This window comes from Octopus bimaculoides, chromosome 22, assembly GCF_001194135.2.
Source record: "Octopus bimaculoides isolate UCB-OBI-ISO-001 chromosome 22, ASM119413v2, whole genome shotgun sequence".
Lineage (NCBI taxonomy): Eukaryota > Metazoa > Mollusca > Cephalopoda > Octopoda > Octopodidae > Octopus > Octopus bimaculoides.
The window spans coordinates 22,781,652-22,796,722 of record NC_069002.1 but is presented as its reverse complement, the minus strand read 5'-3'; the positions used below and the strand labels follow the sequence as shown (position 1 = coordinate 22,796,722).

Sequence of the window (15,071 nt, the reverse complement as noted above, 5' to 3'; positions counted from 1 at the left end):
GTGTGTGTGTGTGTGTGTGTGTGTGTGTGTGTGTGTGTGTGTGTGTGTGTGACAAGATTCTTTCAGTTTCCATCTACCAAATCCATTCACAAGGCTTTGGTCAGCCGAAGACACTTACCCAAGGTTCCACACAGTGGGACTGAACCCAGAACCAGGTGGTTGGGAAGTATGCTTCTTACCACACAGACATGCCTGCATGTTCTATACTTCATTCTGTTAGTAAACTCAAGGAATCTGTTATTCTCTGAAATGTATTACATTTTGTGTTCAGCTGCAACACTTCTACCAACTTCAAATTATGAGAAAAGATATTGAACACTAACATCTGAGCTGTGCACCATTGACTAATCTATAATCCATCGGTAATGCACCAGTGCCCATCTCTCAGATTATCATTACAATGAATTTAAATGGATCTGCTGTTGGTCTTGACAATGAAAGATCATGATCCAATTTGGTTAATTGAAACACCTAATCTTTGTATTATAAGTGACTGAGTATTCCAAAGACATATTCACCATTAATCTAATCCCCATGTAGAATTAGAGTGGCACGGTATATGACAAGAATGTCTCTTTCATTTCCAAACACAATTCAATTGAGAGATCTCATACAGTTTCTGTCAACACAATTTCAGTTACAAAGCTTGGATTAAAGCCAGAAAATGGTAAAAGACATTTGCTCAATATGCGTTGCAGTCAAACCTCAAACATGGGACCTCAGGATTACAAACTCAACTTGTTTACCATTTGGCCAGGCCTACACAGGGTTCTCTGTTACATATGACAACCAGTGTTCCAGTTGATTCAATCAACAGAATGGCCTACTCTTGAAATTAATGTGCAAGTGGCTGAGAACTCCGCTGACATGCATACCCTTAATATAGTTCTTAGGGAGATTCAGCATGACACATCAAATGTAACAAGGCTGGCCCTTTTGGATTACAGGTACTACTCATTTTGTACTAGCTGAGTGGACTGGAGCAATGTGAAATAAAGTGTCTTGCTCAAGGACATAACACACCACTGGGAACCGAACTCATAACCTTACGACTGGGAGCCAAATACCCTTTCTCACTAAGCTAGGTCTAGGCATGCAACTATTACAGCAGAAAAATAAAAGAAACACAGAAGACAAAACTGTCAGAGTTAGAAAGTCCACAACCTTCAACAGCAAGGAACGTAACTGTTAAGTTTTACATGGCATCAAAAGTGAACAGTAGTAAAAGATGTGAGGAGAAGACATGTTGACACTCTTATATCACTAATTCATATTGTTAACTATCTCTCCTTCCTATTAACCTCTTCTCCCAAACAACTTCTTGAAATTATTCCTACATACGTAGTATTCTACCCCTCAACACAATGAACCTCTCTACCACCGTCTATTGTTTAGTGTCTTTAGAAGTCTTTATGCCACAGATCTTCACACAAAAAAATAAAAGAAACAACATATTGCTGTCAAACTTGAAACCATATCACTGATTGAGTTGAAATAAACGTTTCTTTCTTTACTCCTTCACCCACTCTTACAACAGTCATTTCTGCTTTATCCTTTATCTCTTCTCTCTCTCTCCAATTTTCCCTACACCCCTCATCCTTGCCCTCCTTTTATTTCTTTCTCACTACTATTTCTCCAAACATAATGCTTTCATCTTGTTTTGTCTTCCCAATCAGTTTCTCGTCTTCCCAATCAGTTTCTCGGGTGTTTCCTTTTCTTTCTTGTCTTTTATTTCAAACCTGAAGGAGGAATTCTGTCCAAAATGTCAGAAACGCCACCTCCCAAAGTGAAGTTACGTTATTCTTCCTTCCTTCTTTCCTCCTATATACACCCCCCCACACACACACACACACACACATTCAGATGCTATTTAGAAGCGGATGAAAATTATAAAGTAATAAATTATATATTTTGTTTTTTTTATTGCTTTGCACCTACTGTGTTATATTTTTATTTGTTTATTTTTGTTGTTGTTTATATCATTCTTGCCCCTTCCCCCATCCACCCATAAATCATCCACCATAATTGCAAATCTCTCTTAATTAGCAAATATTCTCAGATAGAAAGCAATTTTGTCTGAACTCCAGAATAAGTCAATCTTCATCATACAACAAAGTATCAGATTAATAATTTCAAGATATTAGCTCTTTTTAGTTACGACAATTCAGTTCTTTCAGATAGAAACAAACAAACAAAAATTGTTGTTATTGTTTTGATGTTGTTATAATACTTCCTACAACACTTTTTAACACATTAACACACACACACACACACCTACTCACTTAGAAACCCATCCAGAGATACATATACATGCATCCATCCACAGAAACACCCACACATACTCATATCAATCCAAACATACCCTGTCACACATACACCATCTATATACACACGCACAAGCCATCTTCCATTCATGATAATAACAAAGACAGGACTGAGGAGGCCAATATTATCAAAGTTATTGGCAATAAAGTAGCAGACTCTATTGAATAAAGATTCTGACAAATAACATTAGAAGAGACCAAAGGGTTTGGAAGAGATAATCTAGAAGATTCAATAACTGCTTTGATGCTGCTGCTGCCGCCATTCTGTACAACACAGCACCACCTTCTTTGACAGTTTTGTTCAAATATGAAACTGCAATACTACCGTATGTGTTTCAAGCAGCCCAAAGGCATTCACAAAGGTTGGTGGTTAACACCAGGTCCACAGGATTAAGCAACCATCAGGGATAAACCTCAAAATATCCCTTATTAGGGTACCATTCCATCTAATACAACATCGTAGATTATTTAATAACTAACTGCAACAATGTAGGTAAAATGAAACAATAAAGAAGTAAGTGTATTCACACACACACACACACAAATTGCCTGCAGAGGATTTGAACCCAATATCATTAGCCTTGTAATCCAACATCACCCTGTTTTCACAATAAGTTATACACACTAAGAAACACAGGCATGCTAAAACACACACGTATGTCATGCATTCCAAAACATCAAAAATAAAACAAAAAATCCTTGACTTGTACACAGGTAAGGGTCGGTGACAGGAAGAGCATCCAGCCATAAAATCCTACCTTGAAAAACTTTCCATCCAAACCCATACTAACATGGAAAAAACAGATGTTAAATGATGGAACAAATGAATGTATGCATGTATGAGTGCACTTTATGTACATGCGCACGCACATGTGTGTGTGTGTGTGTTCATATATATATATATATATATATATATATACATATTCATCATCAATCATTCTAATGCTTACTTTACCATGCTTGTATGGGGCAGATAAGACTTTGTTGAAGCAAAATTTACTACAGCTGGATGTCTTTCCTGTTGCCAACCCTCACCTGTTTCCAACCATTTGCCCAACCTATCAAGAAACAAAGATCTCTTCTCCCGAGAACAGAAAAACAAACAACACCATTGATATGAACAATGATGCTCAGCTTACAACCAATGCAAACATGTCAAGACAGGGGGGTACACACACACACACAAAATGAGCTTTTTTCTAGTTCTTTTCTCCCAAATTTCACTCACAAGATAATAACTTGATTCTAAAATCAGAGGACAACAGGAGTGGAAGTGAACCTCCATCCACATGGTTCAGAAGCAAACATCTTAACCATACAGCCATTTCTGCACACACACACACACACACACATACATCTTTGAAAGTCTAGCTGTGGGTGAAATAAATACAAAAATGTGTTCCTTCTATGCTTTTGATGTGCAGGAAAATAATAGGAGCCTATCCCAGTTTGTTGGCCACTCCTCTGAGAAAACAAACCATGTTTCCTTTGCTAATTAATACAATAAAATATTCTGTTGATATCAAGCAGTTGTAAATTAGGTTATCACTGTGGCTGAAAACTTAATTTGCCTCTTTGTACTTTTTACATTATTAATCAAACAATATATATTTTATGTACAACACAGAGTGAATCAGAAGAACTGAAAATACATTTTTAAGTATTACGAAGCCTTGCTGTGAATCAAATAATAATGTAACTACATTCCATTTATGTATTTTATTGACGCTGTGTTGTGTATAGAATATGTATTGTTTGATTAATACTGTGCCATCCAAGACATAGATATGTAAATTAAGCTATCTACTATAGTGTTAGCCTAATTTATGACAACTCTAGTTGAATATTCAATGTTATTGATTAGAGAAAATGAACCAGATATATCTTCTCAGAGGAGTGCTCAATAAACCATAAAACATTTCATCAAGAGATTTCCATCTCTTTTCCCACACATCAAAAGCATAGAGCAAATGTGTTTACATTCTTATTTTCCTCATAGTTAGGTTTTGTAACATTTAAATTTATCACCCATTCCTCCATTCAATGCTACACATTACACACACACACACACATATATATATACATACATATATACATATATATATATATATATATATATATATATATATATATATATATATATATATATATATTTGCACCTGCCCCATTTTATTTAAACCTTATCTTTAATATTAGTAGTAGAGTCTCTGATTATTCTTCATCTAATAAAATTTTTGGTAGACTAGTTTGTTTCTTCTATAAGGCCCTAGCAAACAGCAGCATCAGGAAGAAATTATTCTATATCTCAGATATTCAACCCCGCTTATCTAAGAAAAAACTCAGATAGGTCATCTGATTCACACTGGCTTTTTATTTAAATATTAAGACCAATATATATATATATGGCCTTGGCCTTTTTGAAAAGCTTCTCCAAGATAATCATTGACACAGGAAATTTTTGTAAAGTTGATCTACAAAAATCAGTTATAGTTTTACTTCCAACGAGAAGGTACATAAAGGTACATACACTCAACAAGTCTATCAAACAAGACAATTACTGTGGTTCATAAAGGAAAAAGTAAATTTGCTCGTTAGATCAGGAAGACAATTTCAAATTAGTAGTAAATAAATCTTAAGCTACCCCACCCAACCAAATCAGACAGTTGAAAAGTAATATTACATAGGTATGACTGAAAGTAAATTTAAAGAAAGGCTTTAATTAGTACAGCACATTCTTCAGACACATTAACAATGGAAATTCCATGGTGCTAATCAGCTTCAGTTAGAAACAGAGAATAGGACACTGACGACACCATCAGATGGAGTGTCCTTGAAAGATCAAGGCCACATATCATTAGGTCAAGAAAATGTAAGATTTGCTCAATAGAAACAGTATGCATTTTAAACAGTATGTAACTCTGAGAAATGCCTGAACGCTAAGAATGAAATACTTAGATATTGCACTCATACAGATAAATATATTCAAGTCTAGTGGATAATTCCACCATCCCTTGACTAACCTCTGATTTAAATGTCATTCAACAACCTCCACTATAACACAAATGCCCACGGGCATAGATTTTGAGTTCGATTCCAGGCAGTGACCGGAATAATAATAATAATAATAATAATAATAATAATAATAATAATAATAATAATAATATTAATAATAATGATAATAATAATAATAATAACAACAACAACAACATCAAAAAATACCTTAGGAATGAGAACCCAGGTTCAAAATTTCCCCAAGACACCTGATGAAGGCTGGTAAGTATATCAGCCAAAACGTTGTGTTAACAACAAACAAGATGAGGACAAATATCCATCAATTGTAAATAATGTAAATAATATACATAATTCCTCATCTCTTAAATATAGAACTGAACACAAATCTATTTCATTCACTTCTATCTTCACTTTTGATAAGACTCAGTAGTACCTGATGCCATACACATACATGGATATATGTGTGTGAGAGTATGTGTAGATTCACATTTCATTCTAATCTTTTATAAATATTTGTCACACATAAGAAATTCAAGGCACTTGATTTTCAAAATACTGAACAATCATCCATCATACATTTACGCAATTTCTCCAGTACCCCATTCTTGTTTTTTACTGATCAATCACACACCTACTTGGTAGCCATACTGCTTTGTTTTTTAACCAGATAAATTGCTGATGTAGCCAACAATTATAATCAGGAGTACAGTCAGTCTACATCTACATGAAACTTAAGTGGCCCTTCTGTATCTTATGTACTATATAAAACATATACATACATATACAAATATATATGTAAGCACAATGTATAGAGTACCAGAGAGGAAAACATCATGCCTACCTTTTTCGGTTTTACATTTTCAACTGCTGATTTAACAGAGTTCCATGTTTTCTGCAAAGGTTTACTGCTGGCTTGTGGCAGAGAGATTTGTGAACCTTGTTTCTCTTTGTTCGAACCATGATGTCTTGGACAGGGCTGTAAAATAATAGATCAATTAATTAATTAATATTAAAAGTAGCAAAATAACAACAGTAACAACAAATATTCAACTTTTTTAACCTGTTTTCTTTTTTTCTTTTTCAAGATATCAGGTGCTAATTTCTTTAACATTCACCTGTACCATCTTGAAATATACCTGGAAACATCATCAAGATTTGAGCTCTTTCACTCAATCATGGCTTCTGACGTATTTTCACTCAGACCACCAAGCTGGGATTGTTCAAGTCCTGACTTGCATCCAGGTGGCACAACTCAACACACACACACTATCGATATTACAAACAAAATAAGGAAACCATCATTTACTTCAACAAAGGCTCTAACCATAATTAAACATGTTGTAAATAACATAAGTAGTCATATATCCAGTTTGTTTTCAAACAATTCAAAGACATATTTGATAAAGCCACTCTTCATTATAATAAAGTATTAAGAAGGAGTGGTTTATGTGATAGAATTAAGTTCATAGAACCACAGCTATTAGACCTTACAAGCCAAGATGCAAGAATGTCACATGGTTCAAAGACCCTATATTTTAACCCTTTACCATTCAGATTATTTTATCAAATTTAACATGTATTTATCCACATTGTTTTGAATTTATCCAGTATTATCTTGTAGATTTTGAGATTTCAATTGTGTGACTATATTTTTCAGAGTAACACTGTAGGGTAGATGTGAGAGGCTGGGTATGGCCAGTTTGGACATAAAACAAGAATACTTTCACTGGATATGGTTAGTTTAAATGCTAAAGAGTTAAACTATGCCAGATGCTGCTTAACCTTAAAAAGAAAGTATTTCCCCACCTTGTATAGTAAATTTTTTTGATAAAAACATGATTACAGCTAGCTACAATTTTCTTCAAAATATAAGAACCCAAATTCTAATTATTTAAAAGGGAATTAGACACACTATATACCAATCCTTGCACAAATGTATCAAAAGAAACAATGCTAGATGCCATCTTAATCACAAATTCTGCTTTTTAAAAGAGTTGATGTAGAGAATGGTGGCAGTATGGATAACATATACAATGAGCTAAAGAAAATCCCTTTTAAAGCCCCTTTCTAACTGCAACACATATATTCAGATGCAGGACTAAGTGAAATTCCAACTCTCTGTAAAAACATATCAGATTCACAGAGGAGATAGAGAACACTTCCATATGAATTTTTATAAAAGATCAAAACAGGGAAGTAAAGGTTTGTATTCTCAGATATTATTCTACATCTGTAGTATAGTAGCTGATAGTATTTGTGAGCAAATAGTAAGTGCAAACAACATTTGTGAAGAAGAATGAATTATTTTGCTATGAGGAACAGATGTCTAACATTCTGGTCTAAAACCTTCATCAGAGAGGAGTTGATAGATTGGCAAGCTATCGATTCTGTCATCTTTTACAGTTAATGCAATTAACAAAGGCAATAACAAGAAATAAGGTAACCATACTTACTGAAAGTCCTAGTTCTGTTGGTTCTAAACCAGACAAACTGAGGATGGCAATTTTATTAATCTGGAAGATGTCATGAGTTTCAAGAATATGACCAACAAGGCTTTGATTTTTGATCAAAATCAATTTCCATTCTGAATCTGGTTATCAAAGAAGCAAAAAAATAACAATAAAAATTATAATAATAATAATAATACTAATAATAATACTAATAATAATAATGATGATGATGATGATGATGATGATGATGATGATGATGATGATAATAATAATAATCCATGATAAGTTAGCATCCAAATACTAAAGCTTATAATTTGCAGAAAGAGATCTTGTGAGACCTCTGGCAACATGTTGCTGCCTGCTCTCACAGAATCAGCCAAAGCAATAAGACCAAGAGCTCTGAGAATAAATGTCCTGATGCAGTACCAGGCAGTGGCTCTCATGGCTTCTGATGTTAACTGATTGGAAGTGTTATAATGTACATTGTTTTGTCTTGGTGTAAAAGATGGGCTACAGCAAATATTCTGCTTAATACCACAGATTTGCTTGTCAGTTGTTTGACCTTAACCAGTTGAGCATGCCCCTTAATGGCTGCTGATATGTGCATCTCTGATCAGGAGCAGAAGTAGTAGGGGAGCATCATAGCCATGTGTTGAGAGGAATCATTTGGGGTTTGGATAATTCACCTTTGGAAACATGGGTGTTTTGTTCATCACCCTTAAACTACCCTTATTCAGGGACCTTTTGAGTGGGATGGGCTACTCAACCTGAAGAAAACTCTAACTGGGTCCTACCTGCAAGGTCATGTGCTGTTTATTTTGATATGAGATCACTGTGTCACGCACATATGACTGTGATGCATGTGCCTGGTGTACCCTTATCAGATGGGTAGTCATGATGGATATAATGGCCTTCATATATTTTACTCAAGTGTCACTTTGATGGCAAGGACTGCTCTCTCACTCAATAATAATAATAGTAATCCTTTCAATTATAGACACAAGTTTTTTTTGGTGGAGGGGGCCAGTCAATTATATTGTTCCCAGTATTTAATTGGTACTTTACAGGCCCTGACAGGATGAAAGGCAGAGGTGATCTCAGCAGAATTTGAACTCAGAATGTTTTGTCAAAATACCGCTACGGTTTCATCTGGCATGCTAACGATTCTCTCAGTTCACTGTCATACTACTACTACTACTACTAATAATAATAATTATAATAATAATAATAATAATAATAACAGTTTTCTTTTATTTGCTTGTAAAGTAATGTATAGGGATGTTAGAAACATAGACTGGAAAAGAAAAAAGTACAAGAAAATCTCTTGCCTTGTTATAACAAGAGTCACACCGGAATGAGTCATTAAAATACTTATGTTGACATATTTGACAGCAGTGTGAACATCAGGTGGACAGGTCCTATGGTGGTAGGGTCCTACTTTTGTCATTGACTAACATATTTTGAGGTCATTGATCTGAGATTGTTGTGAAGAAGATGACAAAGGACCAAAATGAATGTTGTTGACACACACACACACACATGTCCAACCTCATCTGTCTCAGGTCTGCAACAGACTCAGAAAACTGGCAACAGCACCAAATACACAAACCTTTTCTACAGACTAAGCCATTAAATAAAAGACAATGAGTTATAGAGAGATTGAAAAATGAAACTTGTAAAAATAATTCTAAAATTAATAGATTTTTATCAATATTTCTGAATTTTTAGAGGAGGAAAACAAAATAATTGGTACCAAAAGGAATTGAAATAAATACATTTAGTGAATTTGGAATCAAGAAATATTAAAATAATTAAATGAATTTTCAGAAATATAAAAATAAAACAGAAATCTAGCAGCAAAATGGATTTTTTTTTTTAGGTTAAATCTATTTCTCCTTCTTGGCAACACCAGAGATCTTTTTAATTTAATTTTAAATAGATTTTATATAAATTTTTGAAAAATTGAATAACTGAAATAAATGAATCATATTTTGTGATTTTTGTAGATTAAAATATATTTCTCCATCACAGCAAGGATTCAGTTTCTATTTTTTTTTTTTATTAGGTTTTTGTTTTTTTAAATCTTAATGTTGACTCTCCACTGGCAACCACAACCCACTCAAAAGAGAATGGAACAATTGTCAGATAATCAGACTGGGGTAAGCCTGAAGCTACATTACATGATTACTGGTGAAACAAAATATTTGTGGTAAGATATGAACTTATGACCATAAAGAAAACAGACCATTATCTATTTAAACCCTTTGCCTGTTCAAAGCATATTCATGTTTGTCCTAAATGTTCATGCTTCTTTTCAGCTCTTTTAGTCAGCCCTTGTTTCATACGTTTCAGTGATATAAAGCTTCCCTTTCATAAATCCCAAGCTACTCTGGTTGTTGAAAAAGAATGGGAGTGTGTATCATAAATGATGCATGTTCACCAGTGATACACAGGAGGACAGGTAAAGAGTTAAAGTTGAAGGTAATCATCATCATCATCATTATTTAATGCATTCCTTCCATGCTGGCATGGGTTGGACAGATTGACAAGAGCTGGCTGGGCAGAAGACTGCAGCAGACTTCTGTGTCTGTTTTGGCACGGTTTTTATGACTGGATGCCCTTCCTAAAACCAATCACCCTGCAAAGTGGACTAATGTGTCTCATAGTTAAAAAAAAAGGCAAAACCATAAAACACAAACAATTAAAAACAATTAAGATAAAAAACAAAAAGATAGGACTTACCTGTGTGTGCTTTTACTTTTCCAACAACACCATGAACAATCCCAATACACACTGCATTCACTGGTGGGTAAAAATTACCTGAAATACACAAAAAAATAGATCCATTTTATAAAAATGTCAATGTGTGTGTCATTTCACAAGTAGTAGAACATTTTAACATCATCATTCTTTTTCACATCCACGTTTTCATGTTTGCATGGGTTGGATGGAATTTGTTGAAGTGGATTTTCTGCAGCTGGATGCCTTTTGTGTTGCTAGCCATCACCTGTTTCCTAATAAGGTTAATATTTCCCCTGAGGTCAGACACTGTTTTCGTAACAGGTTAGAAATGAAGGACACCACTCACATGATGGTGACATTCATTTCCAAATATTACATCAAGTCAAAACAACAAAACAAACACACACACACACACACACACACACACACACACACACACACATACATATATATATATATATATATATAAATAATACAGAATGGGACAAGAACACAAAACATCCAGACAGTTAGGTGATACAAGAAAGGAACAAAACATACAGATAGATGATACAAAGAAAACACGGACAGGTCATTCGGAGTTTTATCTCTTCAGTCGAGATCCAGATTATCCTTGCAATTTCAGCTGGTTATCAATAACGCCTTACGGCCGGGATACAAGAGTTCACAGGCACAGGGAGGAATATCGATGTTGCACGCACAACGGCCGCCCAAGAAAGAAAGGTCAGGCTTGGCCAAACATCGGTCACGTGGGAAGAGAAGAGAGAGTGGTAGAGGCATAGGGCCAAAAGAATTAGGGAAAGGGCGAGAAAAAATGACAGGGACACAGTGAAGTGAAAAATGGAGGGAGAAGAGAAGGCAAGGAAATGTGAGCGAGGGGGAATGAAAGAACAATCAGTGAAATGAACGAATAAGGGTGAAGGGGCTGATAGACAGAAACAGAGTCATACAAGATTTAGAAAAATGTGTAATTACATATAAGAGTCCTTATCAATTTATTAATAAATAAATATCAACCACTAAGTCTCCATTTTCTTCTCTTAATTTAATATCATTTCTTCCTACAGATGTTTCCATTTATACTTAGAATGAACAGATAGGTCAACATGTAATTGTTTAATGTCTAACTTTACCCTGATAATATTTTACTCATAACTTATAAATGCAAATTTAATGCATAAATTTGTAATTTATCCAATGAGTATAAATAGAAACAGCTGTAGGAAAAAATGATTATCAATTTATTAATAAATAAATATTAACCAATAACTCTCCAATTTTTTCTCTTAATTTAACACAGATTATATACTTAATATATACCCATTGATTTAAGGAAATTTCATTTCTCAAAGACATAAGGTATTGAACCAGTGTTCTCTTGGATGTAATTATCCCTTTAAGTGGTTAATATAATGTAGGAACGCACATATACCTCCACACACACACAACCCCATGTACACACAAACATATACACATGGGCGCACACACATGCACCACACAACTCCACAAACACATACATATATACATATACACACAGATTTTATACAGCTGGATGCTTTTTTTGTTTCCAGCCTGCATACAGCCAAAATGATATTTTCTCATAGTCTGAATATGTTTCCAAAGATTCTAAGTAAAAAACATTGCTTCAATGACACTGATGTTTGCTTACAATCTGCACACATATCTGTATATCATCACCATCATCATTGTTTCAAGGTCTCCTTTTCTGCGCTTGAATAGGTCAGACAGAATTCACTGACATAGATTTTCTACAGTTAGATGCTCTTCCTGTCACCAACCTTCACCTGTTTCCAAACAATATTTCCCTATAGCTGGACAGATTTACAGAAACAAAGGACATTACTTGTGTGATAGTGACACTAGTTCACATCTGTCACATAATGTCAAGACAAGGACACACATGCATGCATGTGCACATACACACATGCAAACACATACAAGCATGTGCACACACACACACACATGCATACATACATACACATATACAATGGAATTCTATCAGTTTCTATCTACCAAGTTCAACCACAGGGCTTTCGTTGACCCAGAGCTATAGTAGAGGTTATTTGCCCCAAACTGTTAGCAGTGGATTTGAACCCAAGCAGCCATGCCTGCTCCTTTTATATTTTAGTGAATTATTAAATTTACTTTTTTTATTCAAACATATTGTAAACAAACGTTTTTTATGTTTTTGGAAGCGTTGAATGTGTTTTGTATTATACAGAAAAGAACGTAATATTTTGAATGCATTGTAGCCATGGAAATAGCAGAGAGATTGGGTGTTTCACCCTTTCATGATGGAAAAGGTTGTCAGACAGCCATAGGACTATTACACATAGGACTCAAACCACACTCCTCAAACCCACACTGCCTGTTGACAATCACCATCAAATTAAAGGCTAAATATCATAGCATCTTTTGGAATACAACAACATATTGTAAACAAACTTTTGCCATTTTTGGAAGCATCGAATATGTTTCGAATATACAGACAAGAAAGTAACATTTTGAACGCAGTATACCCACGGAAACAGCAGAAAGACTGGGTATTTTTCCGTCTTATAAGGGTAAGATACCCAATCTTTCTGCTGTTTTCATGGTTATACTATGTTCAAAATATTACTTTTTTGCCTGTAAAATACTTTTGTTACTGTTTTAGATTTTACATCTCACAATAAGCAAATGATGTGAATGATATGTGATTGTTCATAGAGTCATTAATTAAACGATTTCTATTAACTATAGAAGCCCATAAGGAAAAGAAAATAAAGAAGTTGTTCATATAAGAACAATTGGGAAAAGGATCCTGACTAGTTGATAGTCACCAAAAACTCCTTTAAAAGGAAATTCAGACACTAAAGTTTTAAAACTAAATCAGAAACTATATTTAAATATGAATGAACTTTTACATGAAGTAACATTAATTTGGGAGGAGGTAGTGGACTTCATCTATTTCCTAGTTTAACCCCTCCATCTTGAGTACCTTGGGTGCCATTATGGGATTACACTGTGTTGCAAGCATTCTGACCAGGTCCCTGATTTGGGGATATCTTCCTCCCACCTTCCCATTAGTCTTGGACCCTCTGTAAAGGGTTTATGGGCATTGCCTCTTCCACCCTTGCTAAACAATTAGAAAAATTTAGAAACAATCCAAATTCTTGGCAATTTACAAAATGCACAAAAGCTCAATGGTACGTGGGAATGGCATATGATTCTTAAAAATGGTGACATTCATCATCATCATCATCATCCGGTCAAGTCTGCTTGGACATTTTTAACTCACACCCATCATTCACCTCAGTCTTGCATTAGTTGAGGAAGTCTTCAAGGGGTTCATCTACTGTCTGGTGAGTTGATTTGTATATGTTGCAATCAAATGACCTGCAAATTTGTTTTATTTGTGTCTTGATTTTCTGGAACCTTCAGCATATTATACAAGAGTTTTCCATGTAATGAATTCTAAGTAGAGAATCAAAGAAACTGAAGTTTAGTCAAACTGTGTTCTTGGAGATATTTCAATTAATGTGATATTTGTTTAGACTTTTCAGGAAAAACTAAAAGAAATTCATATTCTTTAGCTGAAGAAAGCAAAAAAATACCTGGGGGAAAAAAATAACCTAAAATATCATATTTTGTAAATCTCTTACATTACTGGAATATTCTATGAAGAAATGCAAGAATAACGAAGCAGAAGTTTGTTTTGGTAGACATAATAGTAACATCAAATTAATGTACTGTTCTAAGAATAAACATGTACAATTTAAAGAGTTATGTTGAGTAACTTACTAATTAATACAATGGTGCAATTAGATATTTATAAAATGCATGTCAAGTCACTTGGAATGCAATTGGTAACACCTAATTCAGTACAACATGTTAGGTAGTGACTAAACTGGTGGAACCACTACCACAGCCACCACCACCACTTCCACTACCACCACCGCTAGAATATTCTGGTGAGGGAGGTTACTAAAAACCCAGCAGGGCAAAAACAAGACCTATCAAGAGTACTTGTTTTTTCTGTCCTTTTTGCCAAACTGCTAAGTTACAGAAGTTACGGGGATGTAAACACACACCAATACTAATTTGTCAAACAGTGGTGGGGGAAGGGAAAAACACAGGCACAAGGATACACACCTACAGATGCATACATACATATACATATGTGTGTGTACGTGCATGTGCATGTGTGTATATATGCATATAGATATATGTGGGTGATGGGGCCCAATTACGCCAACCTCTTTGTTGGTTACATTGAGGCCCAAGTATTCTCCCAATTCTCCTGTCCGACTCCAGAACTATACGGTCGCTACATAGATGACTGTATAGGAGCCACCTCCCTCTCCCGCGAACAGCTCTGCCTTTTCATCTCCTTCCTCTCTAACTTCCACCCTGCTCTTGACTTTACTTCTACCATCTCTGACACCTCTGTTAACTTCCTCGACAACTCTCTTTCCATCAACACTCTAACTACCTCCGCCTTCTTCAAACCCACTGACTCCCACCTCTACCTCAACTTCTC

At 34.9% G+C, this 15,071-nt stretch overlaps 1 protein-coding gene across 2 annotated transcripts in view; it reads right to left on the bottom strand.

Moving 5' to 3' along the window:
• Positions 1–15,071, bottom strand: part of LOC106880957 (phosphatidylinositide phosphatase SAC2) — a 538,096-nt gene that overhangs the window by 455,082 nt on the left and 67,943 nt on the right. For both annotated transcript variants that reach the window (XM_052975697.1, XM_052975698.1), the window contains exons 2-4: positions 10,529–10,606; positions 7,790–7,926; positions 6,178–6,312 (exon numbers count right to left, since the gene is read on the bottom strand). In XM_052975697.1, the coding sequence (XP_052831657.1) occupies positions 6,178–6,312; positions 7,790–7,926; positions 10,529–10,606 (350 nt within the window). The remainder of the gene's footprint in view (positions 1–6,177; positions 6,313–7,789; positions 7,927–10,528; positions 10,607–15,071) is intronic.